The sequence below is a fragment of the Ascaphus truei genome, chromosome 1 (assembly GCF_040206685.1).
Source record: "Ascaphus truei isolate aAscTru1 chromosome 1, aAscTru1.hap1, whole genome shotgun sequence".
NCBI lineage: Eukaryota > Metazoa > Chordata > Amphibia > Anura > Ascaphidae > Ascaphus > Ascaphus truei.
Window position 1 is genome coordinate 542,800,128 of NC_134483.1, and position 17,254 is coordinate 542,817,381.

At 47.4% G+C, this 17,254-nt stretch overlaps 1 protein-coding gene across 2 annotated transcripts in view; it reads left to right on the plus strand.

Annotated features, from left to right (window-relative positions):
* Window positions 1-17,254, plus strand: part of LOC142467670 (disintegrin and metalloproteinase domain-containing protein 33-like) — a 209,492-nt gene that overhangs the window by 20,715 nt on the left and 171,523 nt on the right. For both annotated transcript variants that reach the window (XM_075573605.1, XM_075573608.1), the window contains one exon: window positions 14,840-14,919. In XM_075573605.1, the coding sequence (XP_075429720.1) occupies window positions 14,840-14,919 (80 nt within the window). Of the gene's footprint in view, window positions 1-14,839; window positions 14,920-17,254 lie in introns of those variants that run through there.

The window sequence follows — 17,254 nt, forward strand, 5'->3', positions numbered from 1 at the left end:
TTTTACTCATTTGAATAGCGTAGAGTTCATTTTCTATTGTCGTTACAGGGGGAGCTTGGCACGGTCCCTACCCGTGCTATCCTGTATACACACACAGGGCAGATATATGTGTGTATAACTGTACAGGGGGAGTGTGGCACTGTCCCTGCCCATGCTGTGGGGTGGGAGATTGTCGCAGTGCAAGGAACGCTCCGATATACACCTGAGGTTCCGCGTAGAGGGCGCCGCCATGTTGGAGGTTGGCGCAGGTGCAGGACCGGCGAAGCAGGAGGTTGCGCCTGCGCGGGCGTAGTTGCGAAAGCCCGCGAAGGAGTAGAGCTCTGATAGGGAGGGAGCCCAGGGAACTACAAGTCCCAGAACACCGCGGGACCCCGTGACGCGCGAGAACCAATCAGGCGTGAGGCAGGGGGAAAAAGGGGTTGAAGGGCGCGCACGTTGTGCAGAGCTAGCGGGAGGAGGAAGAGGACGGAGTTCGGGTTTAGGGAGGCAGGTCAGCCCCTACCCAGGCCTTATAACCCAGGCCCAGTTAGGCCCTGAGCCCCAGTAGTGTGGAGCAGAGATAGGGACTGGCCCTAGACAGGTTCCGGTTCCCTTAGAGTGTACGTGATCGTTAACAAGGACATTGCCTATTCAGCAGGAGGTCTGGGCTCAGACCCTGCTACCATGCTGCCGCACGTCTGGGTGGGATCGCCCCGGACACCCACTGCGTGAGAGACACGCAAACCCGTTCATGCAAGTAAAGTTATTTGGTTGGTTATACTGCTGTGTGTGTGTTGATGTACATAAGTGTCCTGCGAAGAACCACTCCCCCTCTGGCGGGAGCTGTCGCAGGTGGAGGCGCTGCACCAACTATCAGGTATTATCTATTATATTGCGTGCCCCAGGCTCTCCGTGGCGGAGGCTCAGGCCCTGTGAGCCTGCAGGTCATACAGCATATGGTAGCAGTCTGTGTTCACTAGGAAACAGGGCTACACCTGTATACACACACAGGGCAGATATATGTGTGTGTATAACTGTACAGGGGGAGTGTGGCACTGTCCCTGCCCATGCTATCCTGTATACACACACAGGGCAGATATATAGTTACATAGTAGATGAGGTTGAAAAAAGACATAGGTCCATCAAGTTCAACCCATGCAAAATCTAGACAACAGATACTTTATCCCACATCTATACTTACTTATTGATTCAGAGGAAGGCAAACAAAAAAACCCCATTAAGGGGAAAAATGAATTCCTTCCTGACTCCAAGAATTGGCAATCGGATTAATCCCTGGATCAACATCCTTCCCATGTATACTTATTTGGTATATCCCTGTATACCTTTCCCATCTAAAAAGATGTCCAACCTTTTTTTGAACAAATCTATTGTATCTGCCATCACAGTCTCCATGGGTAATGAATTCCACATTTTAACTGCCCTTACTGTAAAGAACCCTTTCCTTTGTTGCTGGTGAAATTTCCTTTCCTCTAACCTTAAGGGATGGCCCCAAGTCCTTTGTACTGCCTGTGGGATGAATAGTTCTTTTGAAAGCTCCTTGTATTGTCCCGAATATATTTGTATATAGTTATCCTATCCTCTCTTAGACGCCTCTTTTCTAATGTAATTAAATCTAATTTAGCTAGCCTCTCCTCATAAGTTAGATTGACCATCCCCTTTATAAATTTCGTGGCTCTTCTCTGCACTCTCTCTAGTTCCATAATGTATTTTCTTAGGATTGGTGCCCAAAATTGTAGGTGTGGTCTTACTAGTGCTTTGTAAAGGGGCATAATTATGTTTACTTCCCTTCCATCCATTGCTCGTTTGATGCAAGATAAGATCTTGTGTGCCTTTGCAGCTACTGCATGACATTGGGCACTATTGCTAAGCCTGCAGTCTACAAGCACTCCTAAATCCTTCTCCATCAAGGATTCCCCCAATACTGTATATCTCCATTTAATTTGTAAGTCGCCTTTTTATTCTTGCATCCCAAATGCATAACCTTACATGTATCTGTATTAAACCTCATCTGCCATTTACCTGCCCACGTTTCCAGTCTCTCCAAGTCCTTCTGAAGAGAAATTACATCCTGCTCTGATTCTATTACCTTACACAATTTAGTATCATCAGCAAAGATTGAGACTTTGACTCGATCCCAACCTCAAGGTCATTAATAAACAAGTTAAAAAGCAGGGGTCCCAGTACCGATCCCTGAGGTACTCCACTCACGACTTTAGCCCAACCTGAAAAAGTTCCATTTATGACAACCCTCTGTTGTCTGTCCTTTAACCAGTTTTCAAGCCAGGTGCATATATTATTACTGAGTCCAATTTTCTTTATTTTGTACACCAACCTCTTGTGTGAAACCGTATCAAAAGCCTTTGCAAAATCTAAGTAGACCACATCAACTGCATTACCCTGGTCTAAATTCCTACTTACCTCCTCAAAGAAACAAATAAGGTTAGTTTGGCAAGATCTATCCTTCATAAATCCATGCTGACTATTACTAATAATTTTGTTTTCCATTAAGTATTCTGGAATATATCCCGTATTAAACCTTCAAGTAGTTTCCCTACTATTGAAGTCAGGCTTGCAAGTCTGTAATTTCCCGGTTGAGATCTAGCTCCCTTTTTAAATATAGGCACCACATCTGCTTTACGCCAATCTTGTGGTACTGAGCCTGTGGAAATGGAGTCCTTGAATATTAAATATAATGGTTTGGCTATTACTGAGCTTAACTCCTTGAGAACTCTTGGATGTACAGGCAGTCCTCGTTTTACAACGCTTCGCTTTACAACGAATGGATTATCCAACGCTATGCAATGCATACCTATATTCATTTTTACAACGCCAAAATGGCTTATCCAACGCTCTTACGATGCTTTGCAACGTTGTGTATGTGTATATATACACATTCACAAAAACAACGTTGCAAAGCGTCGTAAGAGCGTATATATATATAATATAATACTATATAATATTATATTATACTATATAATATATTATTTATTATGTTATATTATATATATAATACAGTATATACACTATATAATTTATGTGTGTGCTGCATATCTTATTGCCTGCATAAAATATTTGGTGTATTTTAGTGTTAAAAATGCCTTCAGGAACGGAACCTTTCATTTAAACAGTGTTCCTATGGGAAACGTGTTTCGCTTTACAACGTTTCGCTTTTCAACGCCATTTTGAGTAACGCATTGTGTCGGATAACCGAGGACTGCCTGTATGCCATTGGGGCCAGGTGCCTTGTTTACTTTAATTTTTTCAAGCCGCCTGTGAGCTTCTTCCTCAGTTAACCAATTGTTCATTAATATGGAGGTTGTGGCTTCCTCCTGCGGCACTACTATTGAACTTGATTCTTCCCTGGTAAACACAGAGGCAAAGAATTTGTTTAATACCTCAGCTTTTTCCTTATCTCCAATAATAATCTGCCTACCCATCTCACACTGAAAGGGTCCTATATTTTCTTTTCTCATTTTTTTGTTATTAAGGTACTTAAATAACTTTTTAGGATTGACCTTACTTTCTATTGCAATCCTTTTTCATTATCCATTTTTGCTAATTTGATTGCCCTTTTGCAATTTTTGTTACATTCCTTATAATTCTGATACGATGTCTCCGTCCCTTCTGACTTAAAGAATCTAAATGCCTTCCTCTTCTTGTCCATTTCCTCCCCTACCTGTTTATTTAGCCACATTGGTTTTGACTTATTTCTTTTATACTTATTACCCAAGGGTATACACTGATAAGTGTGCTTTTCTAACAATGTTTTAAAGACTGCCAATTTATCTTCTACAGTACATTTTTCCCTGCAAAAACATCATCCCATTGTATTACTACTAGATTAGACCTCAGTTTATTCAATTCTGCCTTTCTAAAGTTTAAGGTCTTTGTTGAACCCAAGAAATCTATTTTTTTGATAATTTATTTCAAATGAGACCGTGCTATGATCACTGTTACTCAAATGTTCCAGGACTTGAATATTTGTTATTACTTCTCCAATGTTTGATATGACCAAATCCAGTACTGTCCCTCTCCTGGTTGGTTCCTCAATAATTTGGGTCATATAATTGTCTTTAAGCAATCCCAAAAACCTGTTTCCTTTTGTTGTAACGCTAATCTCATTGCCCCAGTCTATGTCTGGATAATTAAAATCCCCCATTATGCAAACATGACCCAGTTTTGATGCCTTTTCCATTTGCAAAAGTATTTTAGCTTCCTCAATCTCACAGATATTTGGTGGTTTATAGCATATTCCCACAAACATTTTCTTAATACTTTTACCTCCACTGCTAATTTCTATCCACAAAGTCTCTACATTTTCATCATTCCCTTCATAAACATCATCCCTTATAATAGGTTTTAGATCTGGTTTAACATATAGACATACTCCACCTCCCCTTCTATTTGTTCGATCCTTCCGAAAAAGGGAATAACCCTCTAAATTAACTGTCCAGTCATGAGTTTCATCCCACCATGTCTCAGTAATGCCTATGATATCATACTGCTCCCTTGCAGCTATTAATTCAGGCTCCCCCATTTTATCTGTCAGGCTTCTTACATTAGCAAGCATGCGTTTAAGTTTTTTTTCAGCCTGTACTATTATCTTATCTGCTCCTTCCTTTCTGCGCCCACTTGGTTTAGTCTTTAGATGTTTTCTAGTATTATCTGTATTTACTATGGGTGTCTCGCTGCTTGTCACACTCGCACTTGCCCCCATTCTACCTCCATACCCCCTTGTATCCTCCTCTATTCCATTTAGTTCATTATCTGTTTCATTCCCCTCCCCCCTCCATCCTAGTTTAAAATCTCATCCAACCTTTTTAGCATTCTCCCCCCTAGCACAGAAGATTCCTCTTCATTGAGGTGCAATCCGTCCCTAGAATATAGATGGCACCTCTCAGAAAAGGAGTCCCAGTGCTCTAAAAACCCCAACCCCTCCTTCCTGCACTACTTTCTTAGCCATGCATTGACCTCCCTGATCTCTGACTGTCTCCCTGTGGTAGCGCATGGCACTGGTAGTATTTCAGAAAATACTACCTTGGAGGTCCTTGCCTTAAGCTTTTGGCCTAGATCCCTGTAATCATTTTTTAGGACCCTCCATCTTTCTCTAACTTTGTCATTGTGCCAACGTGTACCAAGACCGCCGGGTCAATCCCAGCCCCCCCCCCCCAACAATCTGTCTACCCGATCCACAATGTGCCGAACCCGAGCACCCGGGAGACAACAAACTGTTCGGCTCATGCGGTCACGGCAACAGATTGCCCTATCTACCTTCCTAATAATGGAGTCCCCTACCACTACAATCTTTCTTTGCATCTGAGCATCCTGAGTCCCCACTGTGCTGGAGGAACTATTCCCCTGGCTGCTAGAGGTATTAGTCTCCCCAGCCTTGCCATTTCTGCCCCAACATTCCCAGTATCTTCACTCAACATGGCAAATCTATTGGGATGTGTCAGCTCAGAAACGACCTGCCTCTCCCTATTGCCCCTGCTTCCCCTTCTAACTGTCACCCACTAACCTACCTGCTCCTCACTAACATCAACCAAGCTACCTACATGCTCCTCACTAACAGCGCCACCATCTGCACCACTAGTCGAATCAAGGGCCTGCTCAGTGAGCTCTAATTCCCTTTCAAGATTGCCACTGTCCCTCAATATTGCAAGTTCTCTGATTCTAAAGAGACCATCCGCTCACACCTCTCACAGCGGTATGCTCCTTGGAACATCTGCTCCAAGTGCACATACATGTGGCAAGATGTGCATTGAGTGGTATTTTCAATCCTGCTCATTCTAGCAACTATGAAGTTTAGAAGTACTAACAGTAAATGTGTGTATATATGTGTGTGTATAACTGTACAGGGGGAGACTGGCACTGTCCCTGCCCATGCTATCCTGTATACACACACACCGGGCAGATATATATGTGTGTATAACTGTACAGGGGGAGACTGGCACTGTCCCTGCCCATGCTATCCTGTATACACACACACCGGGCAGATATATATGTGTGTATAACTGTACAGGGGGAGTGTGGCACTGTCCCTGCCCATGCTATCCTGTATACACACACACCGGGCAGATATATATGTGTGTATAACTGTACAGGGGGAGTGTGGCACTGTCCCTGCCCATGCTATCATGTATACACACACCGGGCAGATATATATGTGTTTATAACTGTACAGGGTGAGTGTGGCACTGTCCCTGCCCATGCTATACATACACAGGGCAGATATACAGTTAGGTCCGGAAATAATTGGACACTGACACAATTTTCATAATTTTGGCTCTGTACGGCACAACAATGGATTTGAAATGAAACAACCGAGATGCAACAGAAGTGCAGACTTTCAGCTTTAATTCAAGGGGTTGAACAAAAATATCGTATGAAACATTTAGGAATTGCAACCATTTTCATACACAGTCCCCTTATTTCAGGGGCTCAAATGTAATTGGACAAATTAACACAATCATAAATAAAATGCTAATTTTTAATACTTTGTCGAGAATCCTTTGCAGGCAATGACTGCTTGAATTCTGGAACGCATGGACATCACCAAACGCTGGGTTTCCTCCTTTGTGATGCTCTGCCAGGCCTTTACTGCAGCTGTCTTCAGTTGCTGTTTGTTTGTGGGTCTTTCTGCCTTAAGTTGTGTCTTCAGCAAGTGAAATGCATGCTCGATCGGGTTAAGATCAGGTGATTGACTCGGCCATTGCAGAATATTCCATTCTTTGCCTTAAAAAACTCCTGGGTTGCTTTCGCAGTATGTTTTGGGTCATTGTCCATCTGTAAAGTGAAGCGCCGTCCAATCAACTTCGCCGAATTTGGCTGAATCTGAGCAGACAATATATCCCTATACACTTCAGAATTCATCTGGCTGCTTCTGTCTTCTATCACATCATCGATAAACACTAGTGACCCAGCGCCATTGTAAGCCATGCATGCCCATGCCATCACACTGCCTCCACCATGTTTTACAGATGATGTGGTATGCTTCGGATCATGAGCCGTTCCAAGCCTTCTCCATACTTTTTTCTTCCCATCATTCTGGTACAGGTTGATCTTAGTTTCATCTGTCCAAAGAATGCTGTTCCAGAACTGGGCTGGCTTTTTTAGATATTGTTTGGCAAAGTCTAATCTGGCCTTTCTATTCTTTAGGCTTATGAATGGTTTGCACCTTGTGGTGAACCCTCTGTATTTGCTCTCGTGAAGTCTTCTCTTTATGGTAGACTTGGATAATGATATGCCTACCTCCTGGAGAGTGTTCTTCACTTGGCTGGATGTTGTGAAGGGGTTTTTCTTTACCATGGAAAGGATCCTACGATCATCCACCACTGTTGTCTTCCGTGGACGTCCAGGCCTTTTTGTGTTGTAGAGCTCACCAGTGCGTTCTTTTTTTCTCAGAATGTACCAAACTGTTGATTTGGCTGCTCCTAATGTTCCTGCTACCTCTCTCTGATGGATTTTTTTTTGCAGCCTAAGGATGCCCTGTTTCACTTGCATTGAGAGCTCCTTTGACCGCATGTTGTGGGTTCACAGCAACAGCTTCCAAATACGAATGCCACACCTGGAATCAACTCCAGACCTTTTACCTGCTTAATTGATGATGAAATAACGAAGGAATTGCCCACACCTGTCCATGAAACAGCTTTTGAGTCAATTGTCCAATTAGTTTTGGTCCCTTGAAAAAGAGGGGGTTACATATTAAAGAGATGTAATTCCTAAACCCTTCCCCTCCAATTTGGATGTGAATTCCCCCAAATTAAATCTGATAGACTGCACTTTGAGCCCAAATTCATTATTTAACTGCAACTTGAATTTATTTTGGTACACAGCCGAAATAACAAAACTTGTATCAGTGTCGAATTATTTCCGGACCTAACTGTGTGTGTGTTTAACTGTACAGGGGGAGAGTGGCACTGTCCCTGCCCATGCTATCCTGTATACACACACAGGGCCGATATATATGTGTGTGTATAACTGCACAGGGGGAATTTTCCGGTCTCTTCCAGTCTTGCTGTGTATATACTGTATATAGAGGTCTTGGCAGGGCAGTGCGTGTGACGGGAAGTTTTCTCTGCCAAAGTCACATGTAAATGAAGTATTATTACTCCCTAGATACACTGTAGTACGCACAGATTATAAATACACAGAGCCAGGGAGAGCACTCACAATGTCTCCTTTCTGTGGGCTGTCTCACTCTTTGGAAGACAGTTGTTTATATGGGCTGTCACACTCATTGGAAGACAGTTGTTTATATGGGCTGTCTCACTCACTGGTAGACTGTCTCGTTTATGCGAGCTGAGTCTCACTCATTGGAAGACTGTCTCTTTTATGTGAGCTGAGTGTCACTCATTGGAAGGCTGTCTCATTTATGTAAACTGAGTCTCACCCATTGGAAGGCCGAGTCCATAGCAGGGGAGGCCGTGCTGAGCCGCGCTGACGCTCCGCGCTGACGCTCCGCGCTGAGCCCCTGCATCCTCCATGATGATGTCTTTAGAGGGGGCTCACGCGAACGTCCGCAGGCGTGCTGAGGCGCTGGATTTTTCAGCCGACAGCCAAGCTGTTTTTTAGAGCGCAATTGGATGAAACATCCAATTAGCGAGGAGCAGCATCAATGTCACGGCGCCGTGACGTCGGCGCCGTGACGTTGACGTCGGTGCGTCGTGGGCGATTGGCCCAGTGACGTCACTGCCCCGCCTCCCTCAGTCTCCCCCCGCCTCCCGATCGCGCCCGCTGGCTCGCCTGCATGGGCATGAAATCGCGCAGATTTCAGCAGGCGAGCCTCAGCGTCAGCGCGGTCCAGCACTGACAACCCCTCTATGGCCCCAGCCGAAGACTGTTGTAATGGAGTGCTCACCACAAACAAGGCGTGGCTGCGGGCCCGAGGTGGGGATAGATATGTAACGCCACCCACAGGCGCATCTGGAGGGTAGAATGGTCGAGGTAGCCGGGTCGGGGTTGGAGAGGTAAGGATAGTCAAGATCAGGGCCATGAACAGGGTGGGTCTGCCGGTGTTGGCGTCCCGGGCCCGTGAGTCAGGGGGCACGGCTGCCCGGACCCCTGCGCAGCCGTGCCCGTTATATAAATATATATATAAAAAAAAACAAGCACGCACTCGCCAACCCAGCTTCCCCCGTGCGCTTGCCAACACAGCTTCCCCCCACGCACTCGCCAACACAGCTTCCCCCGCGCGCCCACCAACACAGCTTCCCCCCACGCACTCGCCAACACAGCTTCCCCCGCGCGCCCACCAACACAGCTTCCCCCCACGCACTCGCCAACACAGGTTCCCCCGCGCGCCCGCCAACACAACTTCCCCTGTGCACACGCCAACACAGCTTCCCCCGCGCGCCCGCCAACACAACTTCCCCTGTGCACACGCCAACACAGCTTCCCCCGCGCGCCCGCCAACACAACTTCCCCTGTGCACACGCCAACACAGCTTCCCCCGTGCGCTTGCCAACACAGCTTCCCCCCACGCACTCTCCAACACAGCTTCCCCCGCGCACCCGCCAACACAGGTGCCCCCGCGCGCCCGCCAACACAGCTTCCCCCGCGCGCCCACCAACACAGCTTCCCCCCACGCACTCGCCAACACAGCTTCCCCCACGCACCCACCAATACAGCTTCCCCCGCGCGCTCGCCAACCCAGCTTCCCCCGCGCGCCCGCTAACACAGCTTCCCCCGTGCATCCGCCAACACAGCTTCCCCCGTGCACCCGCCAACACAGCTTCCCCCACGCACCTGCCAACACAGCTTCCCCCGTGCATCCGCCAACACAGCTTCCCCCGTGCACCCGCCAACACAGCTTCCCCCGCGCCCGCCAACACAGCTTCCCCCGTGCAGCCGCCAACACCGCTTCCCCGCGCCCGCCAACACAGCTTCCCCCGCACGCTTGCCAACAGATTCCCCTGTGCACCCGCCAACACAGCTTCCCCCGTGCATCCGCCAAGACAGCTTCCCCCGTGCATCCGCCAACACAGCTTCCCCCACGCGCGCGCCAACACATCTTCCCCATGCACCTGCCAACACAGCTTCCCCCACGCGCCCACCAACACAGCTTCCCCCGCGCCCGCCAACACAGCTTCCCCCGTGCACCCGCCAACACAGCTTCCCCCGTGCACCCACCAACATAGCTTCCCCCCACGCACTCGCCAACACAGGTTCCCCCACGCACCCGCCAACACAGCTTCCCCCTTGCACCCGCCAACACAGCTTCCCCCTTGCACCCACCAACACAGCTTCCCCCGTGCACCCGCCAACACAGCTTCCCCCGTGCACCCGCCAACACAGCTTCCCCCACGCACGCGCCAACACAGCTTGCCCCGCGCCCGCCAACACAGCTTCCCCCACGCACACGCCAACACAGCTTCCCCCGCACGCCCGCCAACACAGCTTCCCTCGCGCGCCCACCAACACAGCTTCCCCCGCGCGCCCACCAACACAGCTTTCCCCGCGCGCCCACCAACACAGCTTCCCCCACGCACCCACCAACACAGCTTCCCCCGCGCGCCCACCAACACAGCTTCCCCCCACGCACTCGCCAACACAGCTTCCCCCGCGCGCCCGCCAACACAGCTTCCCCCGCGCGCCCACCAACACAGCTTTCCCCGCGCGCCCACCAACACAGCTTCCCCCACGCACCCACCAACACAGCTTCCCCCGCGCGCCCGCCAACACAGCTTCCCCCACACCCTCGCCAACCCAGCTTCCCTTGCGCTGGCCTCTTGCCCCAGGCAGCAGACACGGAATTTGCCCACCAGTCTCGCCCCCCCAGCCGCCTACCTCCCGCGCCCCCCGAGCCTACCACGCGGCTGGCGGGCAAGGAAGCAGGAAGCAGCACCCACCCGTCAAGGTCAGGCACCCACCCAGGCACCCACCCACTCACTCACTCAGGATCCCTCATGAGGATAGGTGATGCGGTGCTTGCACGTGCTGGCCACGCACGTCGAGTGCGCTCTGCGTGCCGGTGATGTCACCGCGTGGTCGCAACCTGGATGCGGGGCCAGAAGAGTCAGTATTTACCTCCATGCGCCTCACTCATCGGAAGACTGTCTCATTTATGTGAGCGGAGTCTCACTCATCGGAAGACTGTCTCATTTATGTGAGCGGAGTCTCACTCACTGGTAGACTGTCTCATTTCTGTGAGCTGAGTCTCACTCATCGGAAGACTGTCTCATTTCTGTGAGCGGAGTCTCACTCACTGGTAGACTGTCTCATTTCTGTGAGCTGAGTCTCACTCATTGGAAGACTGTCTCATTTCTGTGAGCTGAGTCTCACTCATTGGAAGACTGTCTCATTTCTGTGAGCGGAGTCTCACTCACTGGTAGACTGTCTCATTTCTGTGAGCTGAGTCTCACTCATTGGAAGACTGTCTCATTTCTGTGAGCTGAGTCTCACTCATTGGAAGACTGTCTCATTTCTGTGAGAAGAACATGGCTGCCTGGGAGAGAAGAACATGGCTGCCGTCGAGAGAAGAACATGGCTGCCGGGGAGAGAAGAACATGGCTGCTGGGGAGAGAAGAACATGGCTGCCGGGGAGAGAAGAACATGGCTGCCGGGGAGAGAAGAACATGGCTGCCTGGGAGAGAAGAATATGGCTGCCGGGGAGAGATTTATAATGGGCTCTCGTAAAATTATTTGACACCACGTTTTACCTGACAGACGCAGAACAATCTCACAATAACTGAAAATGCCAAGTTGATTTGTAAATATATATATATTTTCTTGCCACGGGGTCTGTGGTTTTTGGGGTTTGAGAAAAGCACCGGCAATCAAAACACTACGGATATTTTGTCACTCGGTTCCTTTTTATTTTGTTTCATCAGAAATCCTAGAATAATAATAACCCGTTAATAGGACAAGGTTGCTAAACCACCACTTCCTGTGACAGGAAGGAGCGCCCCATATTACACACCTACCGGGAACCTACACATCAAAATAAATATATCCTGTGGTGATAAGAATGAAGAAATGGAGCATAAAACGGTTTCTTAACACCCTCTGTGTTAATAGGGGCCAGCTATGTATTGAAAAGCATCATGGTGTTGGCCCTAATAATAACTTTTACTTGGGATTTGAACCAGGCTCCCCTGATTCACCCTGGGTGTTGCTGTTATCGGTGAGTGCCTTTACTCACTGAGCCATCCTTCAGCCCTGTGAGAATTGGAGTTGAAGGCTCATTACCTCTGTGCTACCAAATGAGTTAGGCCTGTGGATTTTGAGACAGCTATTGGCATTTTTGTGAAAAGAATGTGACTATTGAGTGAGACTCAATCCTGAGTCAGCGCCTTCTAATAAGTGACACAAACCCTAATGTGTGAGACTCCGTCCCAATGTGTGAGAATCTGCTCCCAATGTGTGAGAGTCTGTCCCAATGTGTGAGACTCCGGCCCAATGTGTGAGACTCCGGCCCAATGTGTGAGACTCCGGCCCAATGTGTGATACTCCGTCCCAATGTGTGAGACTCTGACCCAATGTGTGAGATTCCGACCCAATGTGTGAGACTCCGACTCAATGTGTGAGACTCCGACCCAATGTGTGAGACTCCGGCCCAATGTGTGAGACTCCGGCCCAATGTGTGAGACTCCATCCCAATGTGTGAGACTCCGGCCCAATGTGTGAGACTCCGGCCCAATGTGTGAGACTCCATCCCAATGTGTGAGACTCCGGCCCAATGTGTGAGACTCCGTCTCAATGTGTGAGACTCCGTCCCAATGTGTGAGACTCTGTCCCAATGTGTGAGACTCCGACCCAATGTGTGAGACTCAGACTCAATGTGTGAGACTCCGACCCAATGTGTGAGACTCCGGCCCAATGTGTGAGACTCCGGCCCAATGTGTGAGACTCCGGCCCAATGTGTGAGACTCCGTCCCAATGTGTGAGACTCCGGCCCAATGTGTGAGACTCCGGCCCAATGTGTGAGACTCCGGCCCAATGTGTGAGACTCCGGCCCAATGTGTGAGACTCCGTCCCAATGTGTGAGACTCCGACCCAATGTGTGAGACTCCGTCCCAATGTGTGAGACTCCGACCCAATGTGTGAGACTCCGTCCCAATGTGTGAGACTCCGACCCAATGTGTGAGACTCCGTCCCAATGTGTGAGACTCCGACCCAATGTGTGAGACTCCGACCCAATGTGTGAGACTCCATCCCAATGTGTGAGACTCCATCCCAATGTGTGAGACTCCGACCCAATGTGTGAGACTCCGTCCCAATGTGTGAGACTCCGACCCAATGTGTGAGACTATGTCCCAATGTGTGAGACTCCGTCCCAATGTGTGAGACTGCGTCCCAATATTTGAGACTCTACTCCCGATAAGACTTCTAAAGAGGTGAGGTTCAGTCCTTGTACGTGAGTCTGCTTCCACGAGGCCTACTTTGAGGTAGATTGCTGGTGAACAAGTGAGGATACCTTCCAATAACTTTCAATAAGCGAGGCCTCCTTCATATAACATGGGAGGTGTTCCTTTTCTTGTGTAGAGGGGTAAGGTGACGCTCACAGGTTCTTTCCCATGTGTTCAGTGAGAGGAGCTCTCCGTTGCTTAATTTCATTGAGGGGAAGATTTATTTTGCTGCGCGTGGCATTTCCCCTATATAACACCCATGGGGCTTATTCTGTAAGCTCCGTTAGCGCACTTCCCTGCGATCTGCGAGGGAAGCCCCATTGACTTGAATGGGCCTTTCCCTGCAGATTGCACAGAATAGCGCTAACAGAGCATACACAATAAGCCCCTAAGACTGTTTTAAGCAAAGGGTGAAAATTGACCGGTCCCAGGTGTGGAGACTTTGGTAGCCCGAGTGGACATGGCAAATGTTCTGGCTGTAAAGTTAGCCTCATCTTCCATTCTACCTCCTCCTGGTGACACCTGGAGAACAGCTGCCTTCCTTTCCCATGGCCAGTATAATTGTGCTGAGCATCTCTATACACTTCCAGTCGCTCAAAGCGTTGTCTCCATAAACGCCAACGCTGACAGCAGTAATCCCACGGTGACGCGCGGGTAGCCTACGGACATTAGTGATGTGGTACAAGTGTTGTCTCTAAGGTTAATGTGTGGCTGTCTCAAACAGAAGAGAGTTGCTAATTTCTTACATCCGTGTCTCCTAAGTGGACTAACTGTCTCTGTCATTGACCGAGATGCCTACAGCAACCACACCTCGGACTTGGTGTGATGGATTGGTTTCTCCTATTGACCCTGTACAACTAAGCAACTAATACATCCAGGAGAAAATAGGCATAATGGACATTCACTCCATTAGATTCCATTTGAAAATAAAGAAATTAATATATCTAAATGTAAAAAGTAGTGTGACTGTACTTGGTTTAATAGAAAAATCTATATTTAATAAACATTGTATTTTTAGAAAGATGTAAGCAATGTTTTTCTCTAAAAAAAGTTTGTAAATAATAATACTAGTGGTACTCTTGGTGGAATATTAAGAAAGTAGTGGTACCCCAACCTGCCTAGTAATTACCCCACTGTCCACATACTGCAGTTGTATTACTGATGTCTAGGTTGCTCTCATAGGATTGTGTTAGAGCAGAAGGGCTCAACTCCAGTCCGTCCGTCCGCTCCCCCCCCCCAACAGGTCAGGTTTTCTGGATATTCCAGATTTAGCACAGGTGGCTCAATCAGTCCCTGCTTCAATCAGTGGCCAAATCTTTGACTAAGCCACTAATTGAGCCACCCGTGCTGAAGCTGGGAAATCCTCAAAGCCGGACCTGTTGGGGCTCCTGAGGAATGAAGTTGAGCCCCCCCTGGGTTAGAGAGATGAGAGGTGCAGGGATATCATCTCTCAGAGCCGTATTCATGGTGTCTGTGTGTTCACATGACAGGAACATCACACGGAGAAGCCGTCACCGCGCTGTGGCTGCTGAACGGACGAATCAGGAGGTCCGTGAATCCGCTGGACGAGGTCAGTGTGGGACATGCCATATATTTGCTATATTATCTCCATGTTTAACCCGTCTAGCTCAGCCACAGGGAGGAAACCTTTATAACCAAGGGACCAACACCTGTAGGTGATATAGACGCAGGTTATATAGACGTTAAGGTGCATGTGTATATACAGTTGTGTGAAAAAGAAAGTACACCCTCTTTGAATTCCATGGTTTTACATATCAGGACATAATAACAATCATCTGTTCCTTAGCAGGTCTTAAAATTAGGTAAATACAACCTCAGATGAACAACAACACATAACATATTATACCGTGTCATGAGTTATTTAACAAAAATAAAGCCAAAATGGAAAAGCCATGTGTGAAAAACGAAGTACACCTTATAATTCAACCACCTTTAGCAGTAATAACTTGAAGTAATCGTTTTCTGTATGACTTTATCAGTCTTTCACATCGTTGTGGAGGAATTTTGGTACACTCTTCTTTATAACGTTGCTTCAGTTCATTGAGGTTTGTGGGCATTTGTTTATGCACAGCTCTCTTAAGATCCAGCCACAGCATTTCAATCGGGTTGAGGTCTGGACTTATACTGGGCTATTGCAACGCCTTGATTCTTTTCTTTTTCAGCCATTTTGTTGTAGATTTGCTGGTGTGCTTGGGATCATTGTCCTGTTGCATGACCCAATTTCGTTCAAGCTTTAGCTGTCGGACAGATGGCCTCACATTTGACTCTAAAATACTTTGGTACACAGAGGAGTTCATTCTCGACTCAATGACTGCAAGGTTCCCAGGTTCTGTGGCTGCAAAACAAGCCCAAATCATCACCCCTCCACCACCGTGCTTGACAGTTGGTATGAGGTGTTTGTGCTCATATGCTGTGTTTGGTTTTCGCCAAACGTGGCGCTGTGCATTATGGCAAACATCTCCACTTTGGTCTCGTCTGTCCAAAGGACATTGTTCCAGAAGTCTTGTGGTTTGTTGAGATGCAACTTTGCAAACCTAAGCCGTGCTGCCATGTTCTTTTTAGAGAGAAGAGGCTTTCTCCTGGCAACCCTTCCAAACAAACCATACTTGTTCAGTCTTTTTCTAATTGTAGACTGTAGAGTTTGACATGTAACTCTTGGGTTTTTTTGCAATTTCTCTGAGCTTTGCACGTTCTGACCTTGGGGTGAATTTGCTGGGACGTCCACTCTTGGGAAGATTGGCAATTGTCTTGAATGTTTTCCACTTTTGAATAATCTTTCTCACTGTAGAATGATGGACTTTAAATTGTTTGCAAATGGCCTTATAACCCTTCCCAGATTGATGGGCAGCAACAATTGCTTCTCTAAGATCATTGCTGATGTCTTTCCTCCTTGGCATTGTGTTAACACACACCTGAATGCTCCAGACCAGCAAACTGCTAAAACTTCGGCTTTTATAGAGGTGGTCACACTTGCTGATGATCAATTAATCAAGGGCATTTGATTAGCAGCACCTGTCTGCTACTTAGCATCTTAATTCCTATGGAAGCAGTAAGGGTGTACTTCGTTTTTCACACATGGCTTCTCCATTTTGGCTTTATTTTTGTTAAATAAATCATGACACGGTGTAATATGTCATGTGTTGTTGTTCATCTGAGGTTGTATTTACCTAATTTTTAGACCTGCTAAGGAACAGATGATTGTTATTATGTCCTGATATGAAAAACCATAGAATTCAAAGAGGTTGTACTTTCTTTTTCACAGCACAGCACTGTACATATATTTATATCCCGCAATGTTTATTTCACTTGGTATATGCTGTGAGCCCCCAATTTCCTATCTCTTTATTATGCTTACTTTCTAGATATCAAAAAAAGGTTGGTGGGGGAAACCCCCATCACAGCACGTAGGTTTAAGCAGGGAAGCTGCTTAGTATAACAGCACGTCTCCCACATCCAGTAAGTCACAGAACAGAGTAACTGAAATAGATATTGGTCATAGATAGGCAAGAAATGTTTCCTGTTTGGTCACTGGCGCTGATGTGTTGGGTGAAAAATGTGTCCGCTAAATGCTAGTTATAATCCTACATATGAAACCGACACTTCTTTTTTTGAAACGTAAGGGTTTCTTTTTATCTCATTTCCAGTACTTACAGTATAAACCTTTTGATATTGTACAGATACAGTAATATCATTTTGATAAAATGGCCCAAAGCGCATCATGTAACATCCAGTGACCCGGCCCTCCTGGGATCCGGCGGCGAAGCACGCGGGGAAAGTGCATTTCTGTCCCGGCTTGTGATACGTTGTAATGCAGCAAAACGTGTAGCACTGCGCAATTACAGGACTCAAGCAGGGGGTCTGCGGAGCTGAACTGCGTTCATTTC